The 23316-nt window shown below is 42.9% G+C and overlaps 1 protein-coding gene across 5 annotated transcripts in view; it reads right to left on the minus strand.

Annotated features, from left to right (window-relative positions):
• The window catches only part of setd9 (SET domain containing 9), a 28986-nt gene that overhangs the window by 4448 nt on the left and 1222 nt on the right, over nt 1-23316 (minus strand). For 4 of the 5 annotated variants that reach the window (XM_035776532.2, XM_035776530.2, XM_035776529.2 and 1 more), the window contains exons 2-7: nt 22916-23090; nt 19494-19687; nt 14209-14364; nt 8791-8914; nt 7783-7898; nt 7512-7617 (exon numbers count right to left, since the gene is read on the minus strand). In XM_035776532.2, coding sequence (XP_035632425.1) covers nt 7512-7617; nt 7783-7898; nt 8791-8914; nt 14209-14364; nt 19494-19687; nt 22916-23013 — 794 coding nt within the window. In that variant the 5' untranslated portion in view covers nt 23014-23090. Of the gene's footprint in view, nt 1-7511; nt 7618-7782; nt 7899-8302; nt 8367-8790; nt 8915-14208; nt 14365-19493; nt 19688-22915; nt 23091-23316 lie in introns of those variants that run through there. The other variant, XM_052500513.1, reaches the window with a different exon arrangement.

A 23316-nucleotide genomic window follows, 5' to 3' on the forward strand; every position in this document is an offset into this window, starting at 1 on the left:
TTAACGACCCTATGAACTGCTGTCCAGTCGTGTGGTCAGGTGCCACAAATTACAATTGGCTCAGAACAGGGCAGGACGGCTGGCCCTTAAATGTACACTGAGAGCTAACATGAACACAATGCATGTTAATCTCTCAGGGCTCAAAGTAGAGGAGATAGACTTCATCACTACTTGTTTTTCTAATAAGTATTGACATGCTGAATGCACCAAGCTGTCTATATAAACTACGAGCACACAGCTCAGACACACATGCATACCCCACAAGACATTCCACCAGAGGTCTCTTCACAATCCAGAACAGACTATGGGAGGTGCACAGTGACTACATGGAACTCTATTCCATATCAGGTAACTGATGCAAGCAGTAGAATCATAAAAATAAAAATAAATACACACCCGCAACAGCGGAGACAGGCACAGATACTCACACGCATACACATGATTACACACGCACTCTACACACGTACAAATGGATTTTGTATTGTAGATATTTGCATTGGCCTAAGGGCACACAATGTGTTGTGAAAAGTGTTATGAAATGTAATAGTTCAAATTGTATATAACTGCCTTAATGTTGCTGGACCCCAGGAAGAGTTAATAAATAAATATATAAATAGACTGGTGGGCAAGAGAATCATGTATTGAACTAAACTATATGTAGACCAGTGGTACTCAGCTTTTACACTACGAGGTCCTGAGCCCTCTGGTTTTCTGTTCTACCGGATAATTAATTGAATCAACCTGGTGTCCCAGGCCTAAATCAGTTTCTGGTTAGTGGGGGGACAGTGGAACTGACTTCGAGGTCTAGAGTTGAGAATGAGGGATGTAGACAGCCAATCAAATTTATTTATAAAGACCTTTTACATCAGCAGAGGTCACAAAGTGTATATACAGAAACCCAGCCTAATGCCCTAAACCTACCCAGCCCTAATGCCCTAAGGCACTGGGTGCCCCTTAGTCTCATAGGCCAAGGCAATGACATCGCAGAGCCAGTGAGACAACCTCTGTTTTGAGTGGCCGACCAAGCGCTCCAGCACCATAGCACACAAACCCTAACCATTGCTGTGCCCTTCACATAAGGTGGGGACAGGACACAGATGGAGTTGTTCCTCTCTCCAACATGAAGAGGAGGAAAAAATGCCTATAGCTCTAAGGTCTGCGATATGTAAGAGCTCTTAATAATCACAGGCATGACCACCGGATTAGAAAACAACACCGCCCTGCTCAGATCACCATTGATGGCGAGACATTCAGGTCGCGTTGACACCAGAGCGCGAGGTGCTTGGGCGAACCGAAAAGGCACTGATGTACTCATGTACAGACTTCTTTCAAACCCGCATATCCAGAATCTGCCTCATCTTTGGCATGAGGAAAGAGGTAAGAGTAAAGCCCGTTGTTTCTCTGCTCTGGGGGAACTACTGTTAGCGCTTCCTTCACCAGAAGCTCTGCAATTTCCTTGTTCAGAGCTGTAACCTTCTCGGGTGACGCCATCAGCATTTACACGACTCCTGTAAAGGGTGGAGCGGCAGCGAAATTGAATGGTGTAACCCCACTGGATCAACGGCGGCAGGATCATCTAGAGACTTATCTTGCTATGCAAGTCTTCAGAATAATCTTCAGTCTTGCTGAAGAAAATAGGAAGACTGTAGAGGAGCGCTCCTATATACAGGGAGAGCTGTACTCCAATTGGCTGGAGCACATGCATAATTATTTTGTCAGGCTATTGGCTGCCTAGGCAGTGGGGTCAACCACTAGGAGCAAAGCCCACTACAGGGCGGAGCGCCACAATATAGAACTAAACCTAAGTTGGCAAGACTTAAAAGTGAGCAACTTGAGAAATTGACAGTGAAAACTTGACCATGACAAGTGACTATTGCTGGTGGACAATTTAATGATTTAAAATGTATTCGTTACACATTTCTTTGATTACAAGTCTATATTTATTGTTTAAGAAATGTGTATTTTTTATCTGTGGCTCTGATGTTCTGCTCACTCAAAGTCACACTTGCAAGCTCTCAAGTTTAATTTGTGCTCTGAGCTGGCCTGTGGACTCGTGGGACCCGTCCTCTGCTTGTTCGACCACATTTCTTCTGTTTGCACACGCAATGAGGTTTCATCTGGCACCCCTTCAACTTCTTAACCGGATTTGACTCCATAGCGATGCTTTCCATTGCCTGTCCAGCGTAGCCACGCATTATTACATTTAAGAAAACTTAAAACGTCCCAAATGACATTTGGATTTACTCTGCTGATTGTCTGTGGTGTTGATTCTTATTGGTTTGAAATTTGAGACAAAATATTCAAGTATTATTTATTGGACTTTGAGATCTGCCGTTGAGATTATTATAACTTTTTAACAGCTTAGATGCTAAGTCCTCTATTTAAGGGAATTGAAGCGGTTCAGGACCAGTTCTGACTAACATTTGTGTACAATGCGCTCTGTGAATGTCGCAGGGTTCAGTGCCTTATAATGCCAGTGGTCCTTCTGTAGCTCAGTTGGTAGAGCATGGCGCTTGTAACGCCAGGGTAGTGGGTTCGATCCCCGGGACCACCCATACGTAGAATGTATGCACACATGACTGTAAGTCGCTTTGGATAAAAGTGTCTGATAAATGTCATATATTATTATATATATAGAAAGCCCCCCACCTGTCTGCTCTCCCCTCCATCTGAGCGACAGAGCCCCCAGCCTGAGAGATGGCATATTAAAGGGGAAAGTCTATCGATTTCAGCAATCGTACTTTCATCTCGCTGTGATATTCTCAGCCGGATTTAGAACTCAACATGAAAAAATACTAAATAATTTTGTAGAATTGAAGCACGACCACATTCTCTTGGTCAATGAGGGGCGTAATCACTGCAGACATATGAATGGTGTCTTTGCATCACTCAGAGGGGCTTGTCAGAAAATGCCCTCATCAGTTATATGAAAATTTGTACTGTCACTAAATATGATTAGTGTAGTGTCAACAACGCAGCTACTGCCAGCTAGCCTACTTTAGCAGTACTGTATCATTTTAATCATTTTAGTCAATAAGATTCTTGCTACGTAAGCTTAACTTTCTGAACATTCGAGACGTGTAGTCCGCTTGTCATTCCAATTTCCTTGCATTAGCGTAGCCTTTTCTGTAGCCTGTCAACTATGTGTCTGTCTATCCCTGTTCTCTCCTCTCTGCACAGACCATACAAACGCTCCACACCGCGTGGCCGCGACCACCCTAACCTGGTGGTCCCAGCGCGTACGACCCACGTGGAGTTCCAGGTCTCTGGTAGCCTCTGGAACTGCCAATCTGCGGCCAACAAGGCAGAGTTCATCTCAGCCTATGCCTCCCTCCAGTCCCTTGACTTCTTGGCACTGACGGAAACATGGATCACCACAGATAACACTGCTACTCCTACTGCTCTCTCCTCGTCCGCCCACGTGTTCTCGCACACCCCGAGAGCTTCTGGTCAGCGGGGTGGTGGCACCGGGATCCTCATCTCTCCCAAGTGGTCTTTCTCTCTTTCTCCCCTTACCCATCTGTCTATTGCCTCCTTTGAATTCCATGCTGTCACAGTTACCAGCCCTTTCAAGCTTAACATCCTTATCATTTATCGCCCTCCAGGTTCCCTCGGAGAGTTCATCAATGAGCTTGATGCCTTGATAAGCTCCTTTCCTGAGGACGGCTCACCTCTCACAGTTCTGGGCGACTTTAACCTCCCCACGTCTACCTTTGACTCATTCCTCTCTGCCTCCTTCTTTCCACTCCTCTCCTCTTTTGACCTCACCCTCTCACCTTCCCCCTACTCACAAGGCAGGCAATACGCTTGACCTCATCTTTACTAGATGCTGTTCTTCCACTAACCTCATTGCAACTCCCTCCAAGTCTCCGACCACTACCTTGTATCCTTTTCCCTCTCGCTCTCATCCAACACTTCCCACACTGCCCCTACTCGGATGGTATCGCGCCGTCCCAACCTTCGCTCTCTCTCCCCCGCTACTCTCTCCTCTTCCATCTTATCTTCTCTTCCCTCTGCTCAAACTTTCTCCAACCTATCTCCTGATTCTGCCTCCTCAACCCTCCTCTCCTCCCTTACTGCATCCTTTGACTCCCTATGTCCCCTATCCTCCAGGCCGGCTCGGTCCTCCCCTCCCGCCTCCGTGGCTCGACGACTCATTGCGAGCTCACAGAACAGGGCTCCGGGCAGCCGAGCGGAAATGGAGGAAAACTCGCCTCCCTGCGGACCTGGCATCCTTTCACTCCCTCCTCTCTACATTTTCCTCCTCTGTCTCTGCTGCTAAAGCCACTTTCTACCATTCTAAATTCCAAGCATCTGCCTCTAACCCTAGGAAGCTCTTTGCCACCTTCTCCTCCCTCCTGAATCCTCCCCCTCCCTCCTCCCTCTCTGCAGATGACTTCGTCAACCATTTTGAAAAGAAGGTCGATGACATCCGATCCTCGTTTGCTAAGTCAAACGACACCGCTGGTTCTGCTCACACTGCCCTACCCTATGCTCTGACCTCTTTCTCCCCTCTCTCTCCAGATGAAATCTCGCGTCTTGTGACGGCCGGCCGCCCAACAACCTGCCCGCTTGACCCTATCCCCTCCTCTCTTCTCCAGACCATTTCCGGAGACCTTCTCCCTTACCTCACCTCGCTCATCAACTCATCCCTGACCGCTGGCTACGTCCCTCCCGTCTTCAAGAGAGCGAGAGTTGCACCCCTTCTGAAAAAACCTACACTCGATCCCTCCGATGTCAACAACTACAGACCAGTATCCCTTCTCTCTTTTCTCTCCAAAACTCTTGAGCGTGCCGTCCTTGGCCAGCTCTACCGCTATCTCTCTCAGAATGACCTTCTTGATCCAAATCAGTCAGGTTTCAAGACTAGTCATTCAACTGAGACTGCTCTTCTCTGTATCACGGAGGCGCTCCGCACTGCTAAAGCTAACTCTCTCTCCTCTGCTCTCATCCTTCTAGACCTATCGGCTGCCTTCGATACTGTGAACCATCAGATCCTCCTCTCCACCCTCTCCGAGTTGGGCATCTCCGGCGCGGCCCACGCTTGATTGCGTCCTACCTGACAGGTCGCTCCTACCAGGTGGCGTGGCGAGAATCTGTCTCCTCACCACGCGCTCTCACCACTGGTGTCCCCAGGGCTCTGTTCTAGGCCCTCTCTTATTCTCGCTATACACCAAGTCACTTGGCTCTGTCATAACCTCACATGGTCTCTCCTATCATTGCTATGCAGACGACACACAAGTAATCTTCTCCTTTCCCCCTTCTGATGACCAGGTGGCGAATCGCATCTCTGCATGTCTGGCAGACATATCAGTGTGGATGACGGATCACCACCTCAAGCTGAACCTCAGCAAGACGGAGCTCCTCTTCCTCCCGGGGGAAGGACTGCCCGTTCCATGATCTCGCCATCACGGTTGACAACTCCATTGTGTCCTCCTCCCAGAGCGCTAAGAACCTTGGCGTGATCCTGGACAACACCCTGACGTTCTCAACTAACATCAAGGCGGTGTCCCGTTCCTGTAGGTTCATGCTCTACAACATCCGCAGAGTACGACCCTGCCTCACACAGGAAGCGGCGCAGGTCCTAATCCAGGCACTTGTCATCTCCGTCTTGATTACTGCAACTCGCTGTTGGCTGGGCTCCCTGCCTGTGCCATTAAACCCCTACAACTCATCCAGAACGCCGCAGCCCGTCTGGTGTTCAACCTTCCCAAGTTCTCTCACGTCACCCCGCTCCTCCGCTCTCTCCACTGGCTTCCAGTTGAAGCTCGCATCCGCTACAAGACCATGGTGCTCGCCTACGGAGCTGTGAGGGGAACGGCACCTCAGTACCTCCAGGCTCTGATCAGGCCCTACACCCAAACAAGGGCACTGCGTTCATCCACCTCTGGCCTGCTCGCCTCCCTACCACTGAGGAAGTACAGTTCCCGCTCAGCCCAGTCAAAACTGTTCGCTGCTCTGGCCCCCCAATGGTGGAACAAACTCCCTCACGACGCCAGGACAGCGGAGTCAATCACCACCTTCCGGAGACACCTGAAACCCCACCTCTTCAAGGAATACCTAGGATAGGGTAAGTAAGGGTAAGTAATCCTTCTCACCCCCCCCAACAAGATTTAGATGCAAGTGGCTGTTCCACTGGTTGTCATAAGGTGTATGCACCAATTTGTAAGTCGCTCTGGATAAGAGCGTCTGCTAAATGACTTAAATGTTAAATGTAAATGATCATATTTATTTTACAGTTATAAAGGTGAAATCTTAAAGTAAGTTGTTTGTAACTTGTTTGTTACTATATTTTAAAAACATTTCAGTCATTGCAAGCCCTATTCCCCCACTTTTGTTGAATAGGAAAAAATGTGTTTTATATTTTCGGAATATTTGTATAGACTTGAGTACACCGTAGGAATTTCCAACTACTTTTCCCAGAAAGGTGAGTTAGACTTGTGTAGATATATGCAGCATTACTAGTTATTGTTCATGGCCATCTCATGAAAATAAATTACATTTGGGTATTTCTATTTTGGAGGAAATCTACATTTTTCCATAACATTCCTGAAAAAGTTATTTTTAAAGGAGTGGGGCAGTCCCACTCCTTGCATAATTGTTTTGATTCATTAAAGAGATAGTAAAGTGTTGGGAAAAACTGGGGAGATTGGGAAGTCAAACGGCAGTGGGTCAGATTCGAACCCATGCTGACTCTGGCATACATGTGGGTCAGCGGCTGGAACACACAGCCCACAACAACGAGATTTCTATAACCTGGCACATAAGCACAACCATGTTAACACGAGCAAGACTTTGGTTAGTATGCATTGCATGCATGTTCTTCAGTCTTGTGCACGTGCCTTAGGGGGATGCGCAAAAAAAAAATCTTGATTGCCACACAGAGACCTGCGTTTTGAACTTGGTTTAATAATAATTTCCTGTGGATATTTTGTCTCAAATGTCAACCCGAATAATAACCAACCCCACGGACAATCGGCAGAGTAAGTTCAAACATAATTTTATTAAAACATTCTTGACAGACAAGGGACATTTAGGTTTTATTCTATGTAATAAGGCATGGCTATGCTGGACAGGCAATGGAAAGCGTTGCCACATGCCACATTGAGACGAAGCCAGTTCAAGACAGTCTGGCTCAGAAGACTACTCACTAGTCAACAACAGCAAAAGCTGCTGTTTGGAAATGGAGCCAAAACAGAAAGTCATTAACATTTGTATTAATACATTTATAGCTGTGAATACAAACAAACACTAGGTTTGGTATCCCTGGTAGAAAACGGTTAAACAAACACCCCAGTAGCCTAGACCAGAGCCGTATCCATATTAATAGCTCTGGCCTACACTTACTGTTAATTGCTCGAAATTACTTATGAGTGAATCAATCCACACAGCTGCTGAATTAATAAATTAACTTTTGAGATTGCAATGGGAGCAGTCAACAGTAACACAATCAAACAAATACTGTAGGAAGTAGGGACCAACATTATTTCATGCATCCTTTAAATTCTTGCCTTTGCGTCTCATGTCTGTAGTTCACATTGGGAAGGTACTGGCGAAGTTCTAGAGGAAATGCTTCAGGCACATCATACTCCTGATAGCACACATTTGCAGCCCTCTCTGAAAGACAAGAGTATAATTACACAAAAAAAAGGAAAAGGAATATTTAGATAGTCAGTGGTCACAGCATTCGCAACATTGCAGACAGACAATAATTATGTCAAATAAAATATAGAAATATTTTATCTAGCCCCATTTCTCCTATGGGTGAGCAGAGATGTGTACCATTTGAGCAGTTGTTCACATATTGACCCACTGCTAGCGGGTTTTTTGTATTGGCTGTCAACCAAGTGATGTCACTCAAACTGAAAGGACCAAGCCTGTCTCTTCCACTGCACGACCTGGAAAACATCAATACTTTTGAATATGAATGCTGACCATCTACATGTGAAAAATTGTCGTAGGACAGTCATAAAGCCCTAGGACATTTTACAGTAACACTTTACTTGACACCAAGCATCATAACACGGTCATAACCATGTCATACCAATTGACATAACATGGTCATAACCCTTTCATGACATATTTAGACCTGTTGTGACATTTATTGCGTTATTTTATGGCTGGTTATGACACCCACATATAAGAGTGTCAAAACCCACAAAACCTACCACACAAGGCAAAACATTCCCTTACACCATATCCTACATGACAACAGTATGTTTGTTGTAGATTATTTTTATAAATTGACCATATTAAACTATCATTGTAATTGCGGACACATTGATGTCAGACATGCACCTACCCCAATGCGCTGTTGACGACTGGGATGGATGCAGGAGCAGATTTCAGGTGCAGGAAAAGATGCCCTTATATCAGTCAAATAGAGGTTATGTATGATTATGACAGTCAATGCTTCTTGACAATGTCATAAAGTGTATTTTCTTAGTCCAAGTAAAGTGACACAGGATGGTCATAACACTTCTTGACAGTGTCATAAAGTTATAATAACAAAAAAATGCTATATGTTGAAAAAAAACATGACTAGAGAATTAATTACAACAAAGGATTTAAGAAACAAACTTTTTCAAATGAAAGGAAACTTCTTGGCAGTGAAAAAATGTGGGTTTTCATAACCAGCCATAAAATAACGTAATATATGTGTTATGACAGTGTTATGATCATATGACAGGTTATGTCACCTGTTATGACATTATGCAATGGCTATAACCGTGTCATGACACTGGGTGTCAAGTAAAATTGTTACCCATTTTTCTATGCCACATTTCTCACCTGTACACTATTTTAGAGATGCCTTTGTCATTGCCATCAATCAAAACACGATCTATGCATCTGAATACAAAAGGGTTCCGAATGGACTGGAAGAGAATGGGCTCATATGCCTGATAGATGGTACCTGCATAGATAACACAGAAATGAGTCACTCATTCACACAATGGTAAATCACAACACTTGTCCAAGTGATATGCATTTCCTTAATTACTTTCAAAATAGCTATGCTATGTATTAAAAGGGTTACTTTTTAATCCATGTTCTTGCTTATACTAAAGAGATACGAGTATAAATACGTATCCCTCTTCTTAGGTTGGCGTTATGATAAATGATGGTTTGTACGGTTGTGGTTATCAGTACAGCTCCATCTAGTTGTCGTGTTGGGGATAACAGTTGTGGACAATAGCATTTTAGCTCAGCCTAACCCAATTTTTTTTTACAAAGTATTAACTTAAGGGGGCTGAATAATTTTGCACGCCCAATTTTTCAGTTTTTGATTTGTTAAAAAAGTTTGAAATATCCAATAAATGTTGTTCCACTTCATGATTGTGTCCCACTTGTTGTTGATTCTTCACAAAAAAATACAGTTTTATATCTTTATGTTTGAAGCCTGAAATGTGGCAAAAGGTCGCAAAGTTCAAGGGGGCCAAATACTTTCGCAAGGCACTGTACATGTAGGTAGAGTTAATTAAAGTGACAATGCATAGATGACAACAGAGTGTGGCAGTGGTGTGGAGAGGGGGGTGGGCAATGCGAAGAGTCTGGGTAGCCATTTGACTAGATGTTCAGGAGTCTTATGGCTTGGGGTAGAAGCTGTTTAGAAGCCTCTTGGACCTAGACTTGGCGCTCCGGTACCGCTTGCCGTGTGGTAGCAGAGAGAACAGTCTATGACTGGGTGGCTGGAGTCTTTGACAATTGTTAGGGCCTTCCTCTGACACTGCCTGGTATAGAGGTCCTGGATGGAAGGAAGCTTGGCCCCAGTGATGTACTGGGCTGTTCGCACTACCCTCTGTAGTGCCTTGCGGTTGGAGGCTGAGCAGTTGCCATATCAGGCAGTGATGCAACCAGTCAAGATACTTTCGATGGTGCCGCTGTAGAACCTTTTGAAGATCTGAGGACCCATTTTAAGTCACATCTGGAGGAAACCTGGCACCATCCCTACAGTGAAGCATGATGGTGGCAGCATCATCATGCTGTATGGAAGTTTTTCAGCAGCAGGGACTGGGAGACTAGTCAGGATTGAGGCAAATATGAATGGAGCAAAGTACAGAGAGATCCTTAATAACTTGCTCCAGAGCCCTCGGGACCTCAGACTGGGGCGAAGGTTCACCTTCCAAAAGGACAACGATCCTAAGCACATGGCCAAGACAACAGGAGTGGCTTCGGGACAGGTCTTTGAATGTTCTTGAGTGGCCCAGCCAGAGCCCGGACTTGAACCTGATCGGACATCTCTGGAGAGACCTGAAAATAGCTGTGCAAACAATAGCTGTGCACACTCCATCCAGCCTGACAGAGCTTGAGGGGGTCTGCAGAGAAGAATGGAAGAAACTCCTCAAATATAGGTGTGCCAAGCTTATAGCATAATACCCAAGAAGACTCAAAAATGTCATTTAAAAACAATCTATTTTAAAATAAGGCTGTAACAAAATGTGTAAAAAGTCAAGGGGTCTGAATACTTTCCGAAGGCATATTATAGAGCATTGGTTTGTATTACCTAATAAATACAATTAAAGTATAGTTGCTGGTGGGGGGTTTACTTAGTGTGGGTCCTCCGAGAGAAGTATCTGATCCCAGTCACCCCATCACAATCTCCCGGATATAGCCCCTCTCTATTTTCACAAATAACCACCAACAACAACCACCACCGGGATTCGGAGTTGAGACTTGATTTCTTTCTCCTCCAAGTGACTATCTGATCGCAAGGGTATTTAGCGTTCTTCTGCTTCATGCCGATCCGATGGCATCGCACCAGATGCTCCGGTGATAAATCCACACCTAGCTCCTCCGATATCAGCTTGATCACGTAGCTGGAAAGGTCCCCTTTTTCCTCATCTTCCAGTAGGGACGATATTCTCATTATTTTGTCTCTGTTTTCTAGCTAATTCAGATAAACCTTTAAAGTTTGCACCTTTGTTTCCAGAAGGCCAATTTTGTCTTGTTCATCCACGAGCCAACCCTGTATATACATATGACACGATACTTTACTTTTGAGGAAATCTACTTTAACAGATTGTAACAGTTTGTTGTGGTAAGCAGAGAGCATTTTAGCTATGTTTTCCTGGATATCCTTCAGCTGTTTGTTCATTGCTCTCATTTGCATCGCCAAGTTGTTCTTTGTCTTTTCCTTTAAGGGAAGCCATTGCTTGTTAGGTTCGAGTCTGTCGCTTTACTCAGATTTATGCACAACCGCAAACCACTGACAGCTCACTTTCTCCTGGTTGCTTGGGGATATATTGATCTATCGACTTGTAATGCTTAATTTAAACTGTTGTCTGGCTTCTTCATATAATCCCAGTTTCTACATACATTTTCCTAACCTGTTACGTTAAATTCTCATAACCTGCTACGTAAATGTCACTTCTGTCCGTAGCTGGGTTGGCTTAGCTAAAATGCTACAATTGTCAACAAACCATCAGTCCTCACAAACCATCAGTATCACCCCACTGGAATTCAATATGACCGCAGGCTGTCGACAATGCAGATTTTAAAGGCAATATTCCCATATTCGCAGAACACATTCATGATAACAGTGGATTTCCACTGGGGACGATGAATCAATGGAAGCCATGCATTTCCAATGAAAGACAAGCAAGGTGGTGGGGGACCATTAGGCGAGGCAAGCATCAGTGAGGGAGCATGAACAGGGCGGGACCTAAATTGGGGAAAGCTGAACTTGATCCAAATGGTATTCCAATACATTTTTGAAAGTTGAAGCTCATTTACTGCATTTCTATGCAATTGAAAAACAAAAATGACACCAGCCATTATCACCTTGGCTTCTGGAGCTTCATTCGCCTCGGTTGATCTACGAACTAGAGGTTGACCGATTAATCAGAATGGCCGATTAATTAGGGCCGATTTCAAGTTTTCATAACAATTGGTAATCGGCATTTTTGGACACCGATTATGGCAGATTACATTGCAGTCCACTAGGAGGCTGCGTGGCAGGCTGACTACCTGTTACGCGAGTGCAGCAAGGAGCCAAGGTAAGTTGCTAGCTAGCATTAAACGTATCTTATAAAAAACAAGCAATGTTAACATAATCACTAGTTAACTACACATTGTTGATGATATTACTAGTTTATCTAGCGTGTCCTGCGTTGCAAATAATTGATGTGGTGCCTGTTAATTTATCATCAAATAACAGCCTACTTCACCAAACGGGTCATGATCCAACAAGGACATTCACAAAAAAGCACTGACGTTGCACCAATGTGTACATAACCATCAATGCCCTTCTTAAAATCAATACAAAAGTATATTTTTAAACCTGCATATTTAGTTAATATTGCCTGCTAACATGAATTTATTTTATTAACTAGGGAAATTGTGTCACTTCTCTTGCGTTCTGTGCAAGCAGAGTCAGGGTATATGCAGCAGCTTGGGCTACCTGGCTCGTTGCGGACTGTGTGAAGACCATTTCTTCCTAACAATTTGCCAGAATTGTACATAATTATGACATAACATTGAAGGTTGTGTTCCGAACTGTTCCGTATTTCACTGAAAGAATAAATGTTTTGTTTTCAAAATGATAGTTTCTGTATTTGACCATATTAATGACCTAAGGCTCATATTTCTGTGTATTATATTATAATTAAGTCTATGATTTGATATTTGATAGAGCAGTCTGACTGAGCGGTGGTAGGCAGCAGCAGGCTCGTAGGCATTCATTCAAACAGCACTTTCCTGCATTTGCCAGCAGCTCTTCGCTGTGCTTCAAGCATTGCGCTGTTTATGACTTCAAGCCCATCAACTCCCGAGATTAGGCCGGCAATACTATAGTGCCTATAAGAACATCCAATAGTCAAAGCTATATGAAATAGAGAAATAGTCCTATAATAACTACAACCTAAAATTTCTTACCTGGGAATATTGAAGACTCATATTAAAAGGAACCACCAGCTTTCATATGTTCTCATGTTCTGAGCAAGGAACTTTTACTTTCTTCTCCAACACTTTGTTTTTGCATTATTTAAACAAAATTGAACACGTTTCATTATTTATTTGAGACTAAATTGATTTTATTGATGTATTATATTAAGTTAAAAATAAGTGTTCATTCAGTATTGTTGTAAAAAAAAAAAAAAAAAAAAAAGACTGGTTAATCGGTATCGGCATTTTTTGGTCCTCCAATAATAGGTATCGGCGTTGAAAAAGCATAATTGGTCGACCTCTACTACAAACACATAGCCTGCTAGCTATAGAGGAGAGTGGGGTAAGTTGAGCCAAAGGGGTAAGTTAACCCACCCTTGTTTCTAGGAAACCATAAACTAAATATATCATTTGACAAAATATTGAGGAAGAGGTCATTTCATGGAGTCTGTGGAGGAAGAAACCACATGGAAAAAATGTAAATTAAAAAAAGTGGTAAGGAAGTTCATATCCCAGCGATATAAAGTACAAAGTAATATAATAATATATGCCATTTAGCAGACGCTTTTATCCAAAGCGACTTACAGTCATGTGTGCATACATTCTACGTATGGGTGGTCCCGGGAGTCGAACCCACTACCCTGGCGTTACAAGTGCCATGCTCTACCAACTGAGCTACAGAAGGACCACAAGTGTTTGTTAGGCATTAAGCCTGTGTTAAAAGATGCTTAAAATGAATCAAATACAAAAAAAAGCGATAGTGATTGTGTTAGATTAATAAAGCTAGTCATGGTTTTAAAACGGTAGTGGTAATATTTCATTCAGTACAGAAATTTGTAGGTGGGTTAACTGAGCCTGTCCGGTGCACCAAGAGAATACTTTTTTTTGGACAATCTGTTTTCAAAACTGTCATGTTAATATGAATTCTGATTATTTCCAAGTATACACAACACCTTGAACTATATGTAGATATATTTGTTGGAAAGAATGCTATACATCTCCCTTGATGGATTGATGCAGAATATTTTTTTTAAAGTATGCTCAACTTACTCCACTCTCCCATACAATTTGCCTCTCTGTTGCTCATACAGTATCAGACTGACAGGCTGAGTATGCTTCTAGGTTCACACATACTCAGATCATGTATTTGAAACACATCTCAATAATAGTAACGTCATAATGTTACACCCCTGAATGGGGGGGGGGAATAGGAGAAAAACATATCGTATGTGGGCTCAATTGGAAATTACCTTTAAAATGGTGCATTGTCGACAAGCGCGATCAGATTGAATCCCGGCCATAGTCATCATCAGTGGTGAGAATTACCTGGGTACATGGCCACTGTAGTTCCTTTATGCACAAAGCCCCTGGTAACAAAGACTCCTGTTCCAGCGAACGGCAAGGAACTAGGCTTTCGCTCAATACAGAACCCAACCGTGAGTAACATCGTCTCGATGGGCCTATGCTCTCCTTTTGGTTCTCCTGTGTCATATTATAATAATTAGTCATACATTTTAGGAAAATATGTTCCATATGGTTGGCCCCAGCCAGATATTTGAAAGACAGGTATAGAAAGGAAGACATGCACAATTAATAGGGCTGAGAAGGGAACGGTACAGATTGCTATTTTTTGCATGTATAGATAGGATGTGTGCTCTTGAGTTGGCTCATCATTATCTTGAATAACAAATAGTTGACATTTTTTTATCTGAACATGGTATAGTTACACATATAACATCAATACAGACTGAGTGTACAAAACATTAGGAACACCTGCTCTTTCCGTGAGAGACTGACCAGGTGAAAGCTATGATCCCTTATTGATGTCACTTGTTAAATCCACTCCAATCAGTGTAGACAAAGAAAAGGTGATAGATTGAGACATTGTGTATATGTGCCAATCACAGGGTTAATGTCTTCAATGTCTTCGTCTTCAAGAGAGCGAGAGTTGCACCCCTTCTGAAAAAACCTACACTCGATCCCTCCGATGTCAACAACTACAGACCAGTATCCCTTCTTTCTTTTCTCTCCAAAACTCTTGAACGTGCCGTCCTTGGCCAGCTCTCCCGCTATCTCTCTCAGAATGACCTTCTTGATCCAAATCAGTCAGGTTTCAAGACTAGTCATTCAACTGAGACTGCTCTTCTCTGTATCACGGAGGCGCTCCGCACTGCTAAAGCTAACTCTCTCTCCTCTGCTCTCATCCTTCTAGACCTATCGGCTGCCTTCGATACTGTGAACCATCAGATCCTCCTCTCCACCCTCTCCGAGTTGGGCATCTCCGGCGCGGCCCACGCTTGGATTGCGTCCTACCTGACAGGTCGCTCCTACCAGGTGGCGTGGCGAGAATCTGTCTCCTCACCACGCGCTCTCACCACTGGTGTCCCCCAGGGCTCTGTTCTAGGCCCTCTCCTATTCTCGCTATACACCAAGTCACTTGGCTCTGTCATAACCTCACATGGTCTCTCCTATCATTGCTATGCTGACGACACACAATTAATCTTCTCCTTTCCCCCTTCTGATGACCAGGTGGCGAATCACATCTCTGCATGTCTGGCAGACATATCAGTGTGGATGACGGATCACCACCTCAAGCTGAACCTCTGCAAGACGGAGCTGCTCTTCTTCCCGGGAAGGACTGCCCGTTCCATGATCTCGCCATCACGGTTGACAACTCCATTGTGTCCTCCTCCCAGAGAGCTAAGAACCTTGGCGTGATCCTGGACAACACCCTGTCGTTCTCAACTAACATCAAGGCGGTGGCCCGTTCCTGTAGGTTCATGCTCTACAACATCCGCAGAGTACGACCCTGCCTCACACAGGAAGCGGCGCAGGTCCTAATCCAGGCACTTGTCATCTCCCGTCTGGATTACTGCAACTCGCTGTTGGCTGGGCTCTCTGCCTGTGCCATTAAACCCCTACAACTCATCCAGAACGCCGCAGCCCGTCTGGTGTTCAACCTTCCCAAGTTCTCTCACGTCACCCCGCTCCTCCGCTCTCTCCACTGGCTTCCAGTTGAAGCTCGCATCCGCTACAAGACCATGGTGCTTGCCTACGGAGCTGTGAGGGGATCGGCACCTCAGTACCTCCAGGCTCTGATCAGGCCCTACACCCAAACAAGGGCACTGCGTTCATCCACCTCTGGCCTGCTCGCCTCCCTACCACTGAGGAAGTACAGTTCCCGCTCAGCCCAGTCAAAACTGTTCGCTGCTCTGGCTCCCCAATGGTGGAACACACTCCCTCACGACGCCAGGACAGCGGAGTCAATCACCACCTTCCGGAGACACCTGAAACCCCACCTCTTTAAGGAATACCTAGGATAGGATAAAGTAATCCTTCTCACCCCCCTTAAAATATTTAGATGCACTATTGTAAAGTGGCTGTTCCACTGGATGTCATAAGGTGAATGCACCAATTTGTAAGTCGCTTTGGATAAGAGCGTCTGCTAAATGACTTAAATGTAAATGTAAATGTAATGTGCAAGACAAAAGTTAAGTGCCTTTGAAAGGGGTATGGCAGTAGGTTCCAGGCGAACCGGTGGCCCTTGTAGAGTCCATGCCCCGACGAATTGAGGCTGTTCTGAAGGTGTTCCTAATGTTTGGTATACTCAGTGTATAAGTGTTATTATTATCATCATCATCATCAGACCTGAGTCAAACACTTAAAATACATTCAATGTGACATTTTGGCTTTACCCAGGACTTCTTTATGACTCCCTAATGATTCATCGCTAGGTTCTTCAAAGCAAAAAAGTGTCATATGAAGCTCTCGATATGTAATATAACTAGTATTTTGATTTCAATAAATAATTACATTAATTTTTGAAAACTGTATAAACATGAATATTGAAAATACTGTATACCATTTTTGGTTTGGCAAATGTTTCTACATATTATTGAACATAGTTTACTCCACGGGCATATCAAAGTTCCAGAGTGGGATGTCTGCTACTTTTAGAGTTATTATCCAATTTGTAAACCTTAACAGATTGACTGTGAAAATGGATTCAAAAGGGTCGCCCTTCTCCTGGTGATTTGCAGGGAGTGCAATACATAAGTGAAAGGAAGTCTGTGATTGGTTACATTGCCTACTACACCAATTTCTCTGTCTAAAAATGGGCCATAACTTTCAAACTAGCAGAGATGCCACTCCGGAACTAATATGCCTGTTGAGTATATCATGTTCTACCATATATACAAAAAATTGCCAAATCTAAATTTGTATATTTCAAATATTCATGTTTATATTTTTCTATATTTCAGAAGGGAAAAAAATTGGTGGGGGGGGTCAAAATACTACAGAACAAGCGGTAAAGCTTCAAAATGACACCAATGTTTGCTTTGTAGCACCTACCAATGAACCATTATGTTGTCTTAAAGGAGGAGAAGGCCAAAATGTCATAAATATGCAAACTTTGATAAATTATTTCTCAATAATGCTTTTACATACAGTGCATTCTGAAGTATTCAGACCCCTTGATTTTTTACACATTCTAAAATGTATTAAATAGTTTTTTCCCCCTCAATCTACACACAATACCCCATAATGACAAAGCAAAAAACAGGTTAAGACATTTTTGCTAATTTATTAAAAATAGAAAACTGAAATATCAAATTTACATAAGTATTCAGACCCTTTTTATCAGTACATGGTTGAAGCACCTTTGACATCTTGGGTATGACGCTACAAGCTTGGCACACCTGTATTTGGGGAGTTTCTCCCATTCTTCTCTGCATATCCTCTCAAGCTCTGCCAGGTTGGATGGGTAGTGTCGCTGCACAGATATTTTCAGGTTTCCCCAGAGATGTTCGATCAGGTTCTATTCTGGTTGGGCCACTCAAGGACATTCAGAGACTTGACCCGAAGCCACTACTGTGTTGTCTTGGCTGTGTGCTTAGGGTTGTTGTCCTGTTGGAAGGTGAACATTCACCCCAGTCTCAGGTCCTGAGCGCTCTGGTGCAGGTTTTAATCAAGGATCTCTTTGTACTTCACTCCGTTCCATCTTTCCCTCGATCCTGATTAGTCTCCGCCACTGAAAAACATCCCTACAGCATGACACTGTCACCACCATGCTTCACCGTAGGGATGGTGCCAGGTTTCCTCCAGATGTGACACTTGACATTCAGGTCAAAGAGTTCCATCTTGGTTTCATCAGCCCAGAGAATTTTGTTTTTCATGGTCGGAGAGTCCTTTAGGTGCATTTTGGCAAACTCCAAGCTGGCTGTCATGTGCCTTTTACTGAGGAGTGGCTTCCGTCTGGCCACTTTACCATAAGGGCCTGATTGGTGGAGTGCTGCAGAGATCGTTGTCCTCTACCTAGAGCTGGCCACCCAGCCAAACTGAGCAATTGGGGGAGAAGGGCCTTGGTCAGGGTGGTCACTCTGACAGAGCTCCAGAATCCCTCTGTGGAGAGGGGAGAAACTTCCAGAAGGACAACCAACTCTGCAGAACTCCAACAAGCCTGCTTAAGAGTTGGCCAAAAGGCACCTAAAGGACTCTCAGACCATGAGAACTCTTTGGCCTCAATGCCAAGTCTCTCATCTGGAGGAAACCTGGCACCATCTCTATGGTGAAGCATGGTGGTGGCAGCATCATGCTGTGGGGCTGTTTTTCAGCGACAGGGACTGGGAGAAAGGTCAGGATCAAGGGAAAGATGAACGGAACAAATTACAGAGAGAAACTTGATGAAAACCTGCTCCAGAGCACTCAGGACCTCACACTGGGGCAAAGGTTCACCTTCCAATAGGACAACAACTCTACGCACACAGCCAACTTGAACCCAATCTAACTTCTCTGGATAGACCTGAAAATTGCTGTGCAGCAACACTCCCCATCCAGTCTGACAGAGCTTGAGAGGATCTGCAAAGAATTGGAGGAACTCCCAAAATACAGGTGTACCAAGCTTGTAGCATCATACCCAATAAGACTCAAGGCTGTAATCACTGCCAAAGGTGCTTCAACAAAATACTGAGTAAAGGGTCTGAATACTTACGTAAATGTGATTGCGTTTTTTTTTTTTTTAATAAGTGGACTAAAAAACTCTAAAAACCTGTTTTTGCTTTGTTATTATGGGGTATTGTGTGTAGGTTGATGAGGGGGGAAATGATTGAATCCATTTTAGAATAAGGCTATAATGTAACAAAATATGAAAAAAGTCAAGGAGTCTGAATATTGTCAGAATGCACAGTATGTCAACAATCCATCATCCAAAGGACCATCCCATGAAAATCCCCCAAATCATGGTCAATATTTGTCTAGGTTTAGTGAGGAATCACTCCAAATAGTTGAGCTGTGCTTGATTTAGTTTCCTCTGTATACTGGAACAGTTTAGATCAAGCACACGTCATTAAGTATTTAAAAGTATATGATATTGTATACATTTGAACTAGGTCTGATTCTTATCTCTGGTAAATAGAACACTAACACGATTATTTCAACTAATCGACAACTCATCAAGCCTCTAAGTCATTGAATAAGCTGCGTTGGTGCTGGGCTGAAACAAAAGCCTGCACACCCTGTGCCTAGGAGCCGGTTTTAACGAATGCTGTGCTTCTATGTCTTTCCCACCCATGATTCCATTCCCTAACAAAAGGCAGAAACAAAAACACAACCTATGTCTGGTCCCTCAGTGGTCTCTGGGCTGAGGTAGCGGGTTTGAGTCGAGGCGGGAAGCAGACGTAACACCTCTCCCTGGTGTGCAACGTCATTTCTGAGCAGTGCCCTAAAAAGGCGTAGTAGTGTTTCTGACACCACCTCATCCGAGACCAGCCTGTCTTTTGAGCGCTCTGTGACCTGGCGAATAGTTCTGTGGGAAAAAAAAGGACAGAATAGGCAATTGCAAATCAGCTCTTCACTTACTTTGAGGCTAAAGAAAATATGCTGCCACTAAATGTCTAGATGCTACAGAGGTGCTTGCCTGCTTGAGGACAAGCAGGCAAGCACCTCTTATCAAGGGGATAGCCAACATAAATCAGCAGATTATGCAAAGTAAAGACAATGAAACTAGAAAAGTACATTTCATAAAGAAAATATATGCTTGTTAGCTTGTCTTAAAGTGTCTATTGTTGTGAAATAAGTAGTGACTGCAGTAGTGGTAGTGACTGATTATAGTTGGAAAAAGTAGGTTGATGGAAAGATTGCTTGATTGGATAGGATAGCCTGAATATGTTGGTTTGGTGTCTAGCTTGAACGGTCAAGAGTTATTGTCCGTGGGTTATTTTATGCATATTTTTAGAGTTAATAAAGGTTTTAAAAGAACAGAAAGTTAGGATAGCTTGAACATTTGAAAGTTGGTCTTATACATAGAGAATGATAGAGGACCCTAGATGGATAAAACTTGTTTTTGCAGGGACATTTTGAAGCAGTCAACTAGGTGGGACTTCCTATGGATTGAGGAAGGATCACGATTCCATCCAAGTCATCAGAAGGGATCAACCAATGAATTACACTCTTGAGCAAACATTCTATAACTGGAGGTGGCAGTAATTCGCCAACCTTGGCTTTCTACCTGTCGAAACAACACACTCCAGATGGCAGTATGCACACTTTCAGTTTGTATACCAACTCATATTAGTAGAGAAGAAAATTGTCTACTTCAAAATGGAGATGGCCTCAATGGCATTGCCCATAGAGTAACAGATGTCATAATGGCACAGATACATAGAAGAGTCCTCTATTTTATCTCTATGGTCTTGTAGCTTAAAAATACAATATGTAACTTTTTGGGCGACCTGACCAAATTCACAAAGAACTATAGATCTGTTATTGTAATTGAACGCAAGTCTAAGAAGCGCTAGATCTGTTCTATGTCTGCCATTTCTATGCTTCCCGTTTATAAGTTTTGTTTTTGAGTTTTTTGGTTTTGTACACCAGCTTCAAAACAGCTGAACATACAATATTTTTGGTTATTGAAAATATATTTCACAGCGGTTTAGATGGTATAATGGGTGGGTCATAAGTTTACAAACACTCAATTAGTATTTGGTAGCATTGCCTTTAAAATGGTTTAACTTGGGTCAAACGTTTCGGGTAGCCTTCCACACCCACAATAAGTTGGGTGAATTTTGGCCCATTCCTCTGGACAGAGCTGGTGTAACTGAGTGACGTTTATAGGCCTCCTTGCTCGCACATGCTTTTTCAGTTCTGCCCACATATTTTCTATGGGACTGAGGTTAGGGTGTTGTGATGACCACTCCAATACCTTGACATTGTTGTCCTTAAGCAATTTTGCCACAACTTTAGAAGTATGCTTGGAGTCATTGTCCATTTGGAAGACCTATTTGTGACAAAGCTATAAACTTCCTGACTGATGTCTTGAGACGTTGCTTCAATATATACACAATTTTCCTATCTCTTGATCTCATCTATTTTGTGAAGTGCACCAGTCCCTCCTGCAGCCAAGCATCCCCACATGATGCTGCCACCCCTGTGCTTCACGGTTGGGATGGTGTTCTTCGGCTTGCAAGCCTCCCCCTTTTTCCTCCAAACATAATGGTCATTATGGCCAAACAGTTCTATTTTTGTTGCATCAGACCAGAGGACATTTCTTCAAAGATCTTTGTCCCCATGTGCAGTTGCAAACCGTAGTCTGGCTTTTTTTATGGCGGTTTTGGAGCAGTGACTTCTCTCTTGCTAAGTGGCCTTTCAGATTATGTCAATATAGGGTTTGTTATACTGTGGATATAGATACTTCTGTACCCGTTTCCTCCAGCATCTTCACAAGGTTCTTTGCTGTTGTTCTTGGATTGATTTGCACATTTCGTACCACAATACGTTTATCTCTAGGAGACAGAATGCGTCTCCTTCCTGAGCGGTATGATGGTTGCGTGGTCCCATAGTGTTTATACTTGCGTACTATTGTTTGTACAGATGAACATGATGCCTTCAGGCGTTTGGAAATTGCTCCCAAGGATGAACCAGACTTGTGGAGGTCTACAATTTTTTTCTGAGGTCTTGGCTGATTTCTTTTGATTTTCCCATGATGACAAGCAAAGAGGCATGGAGTTTAGGCCTTGAAATACATCTACAAGTACACCTCCAATTGACTCAAATTATGTCAATTAGCCTATCAGAAGCTTCTAAAGCCATGATGGAATTTCTGGAATTTTCGAAGCTGTTTAAAGGAACAGTCAACTTAGTGCGTGTAAACTTCTGACCCACTGAAATTGCGATACAGTGAATTAATCTGTCTAAACAATTGTTGGAAAAATGACTTATCATGCATGAAGATGCCCTAACTGACTTGCCAACATTATAGTTTGCCAACAATGCATTTTTGGAGTGGTTTAAAAATTAGTTTTAATGACTCCAACCTAAGTGTATGTAAACTTCCGACTTCAACTGTACTTGCTTATTTTGTCACAAACTAAAATTAAGCAAAATATTCTAATTTTAGCAACCAGGAAATGGCATAGTGATTTCTGCATATAGAACCTTTAATTGGCCAAGGAGCAGGACCATTTTCAATCGCTACCTCTGTAGAACTATGGTTCTCTTTCAAATCCATGTTAAGTTATACACATTCAAAATTGGTTAGAGTTCACAAACGATACATAATAATCAAAAAGCTATTAAGTACGGTCAGTCTTAACATTTCAATGTTGGTTTGGAGTTGATAACGGTGAAAGACATAGATTTATACGTTTTGTTTTTCTGGCCCTTTTAATTTCAATTGAAATGCATTGGGAGCTCATTTAAATATTTTTGCAGTTCAAAAAGTATATATGCGATCATTAAGATTTTCTCAATCAATCAATCAATCAAAATTGGGTCAGTCTGCCCATTTAGAAGTTCGTTTAAGCACCAGAGCGAGGGGAATAAATTGAATATTACGAGTATTTCAGAAATCTAGAGTGGTCTTGCCTTTAGCAAGTACTTTAATTACATGAATTAAATTGCTGTAGTTAACTAAATTGTTACCATTATATTAACATAGGCCAACACAATTGCACTGAATTGTGCACCTTTCTCGATCAATTTCTTCATACATAAAACCCTTGACATTGTACACGTAATTCAGAGGCTTCAGAATTACCTCTCATTTTTACGAAGATTCAATGCAATCCACGGAACGAATCTGTGTCTGTAGGACTTCCAATTGTCTAGAATTCTTTTCATTACAATTCTGAACATAATCTGGACATGGAGGCTGACATGTTGGGTTCTCCACCGTAAAACAAGTAGCTGGTGGAAAAAACCGCTACCGCCATCTGTTGAAAGAAGGGAGAAACAGGCCTACTTAAGCAGTAAAATAAAAATAACACATCGTGCCAATAGTTTATAGACCTACACAAAGAAGTTGAATTTACTCTAGCCTAGTTTTAAAAAATATGTTAATTTGTAGCCCAAAAACATTGAAAACACATAGCGTTATAAAATGGAAGGTATTGTCATTATAGCCCATTAGACAATGAATACCAGTAGCCATGACTGTAT

This window comes from Oncorhynchus keta, unplaced genomic scaffold (genome assembly GCF_023373465.1).
Source record: "Oncorhynchus keta strain PuntledgeMale-10-30-2019 unplaced genomic scaffold, Oket_V2 Un_contig_1083_pilon_pilon, whole genome shotgun sequence".
Lineage (NCBI taxonomy): Eukaryota > Metazoa > Chordata > Actinopteri > Salmoniformes > Salmonidae > Oncorhynchus > Oncorhynchus keta.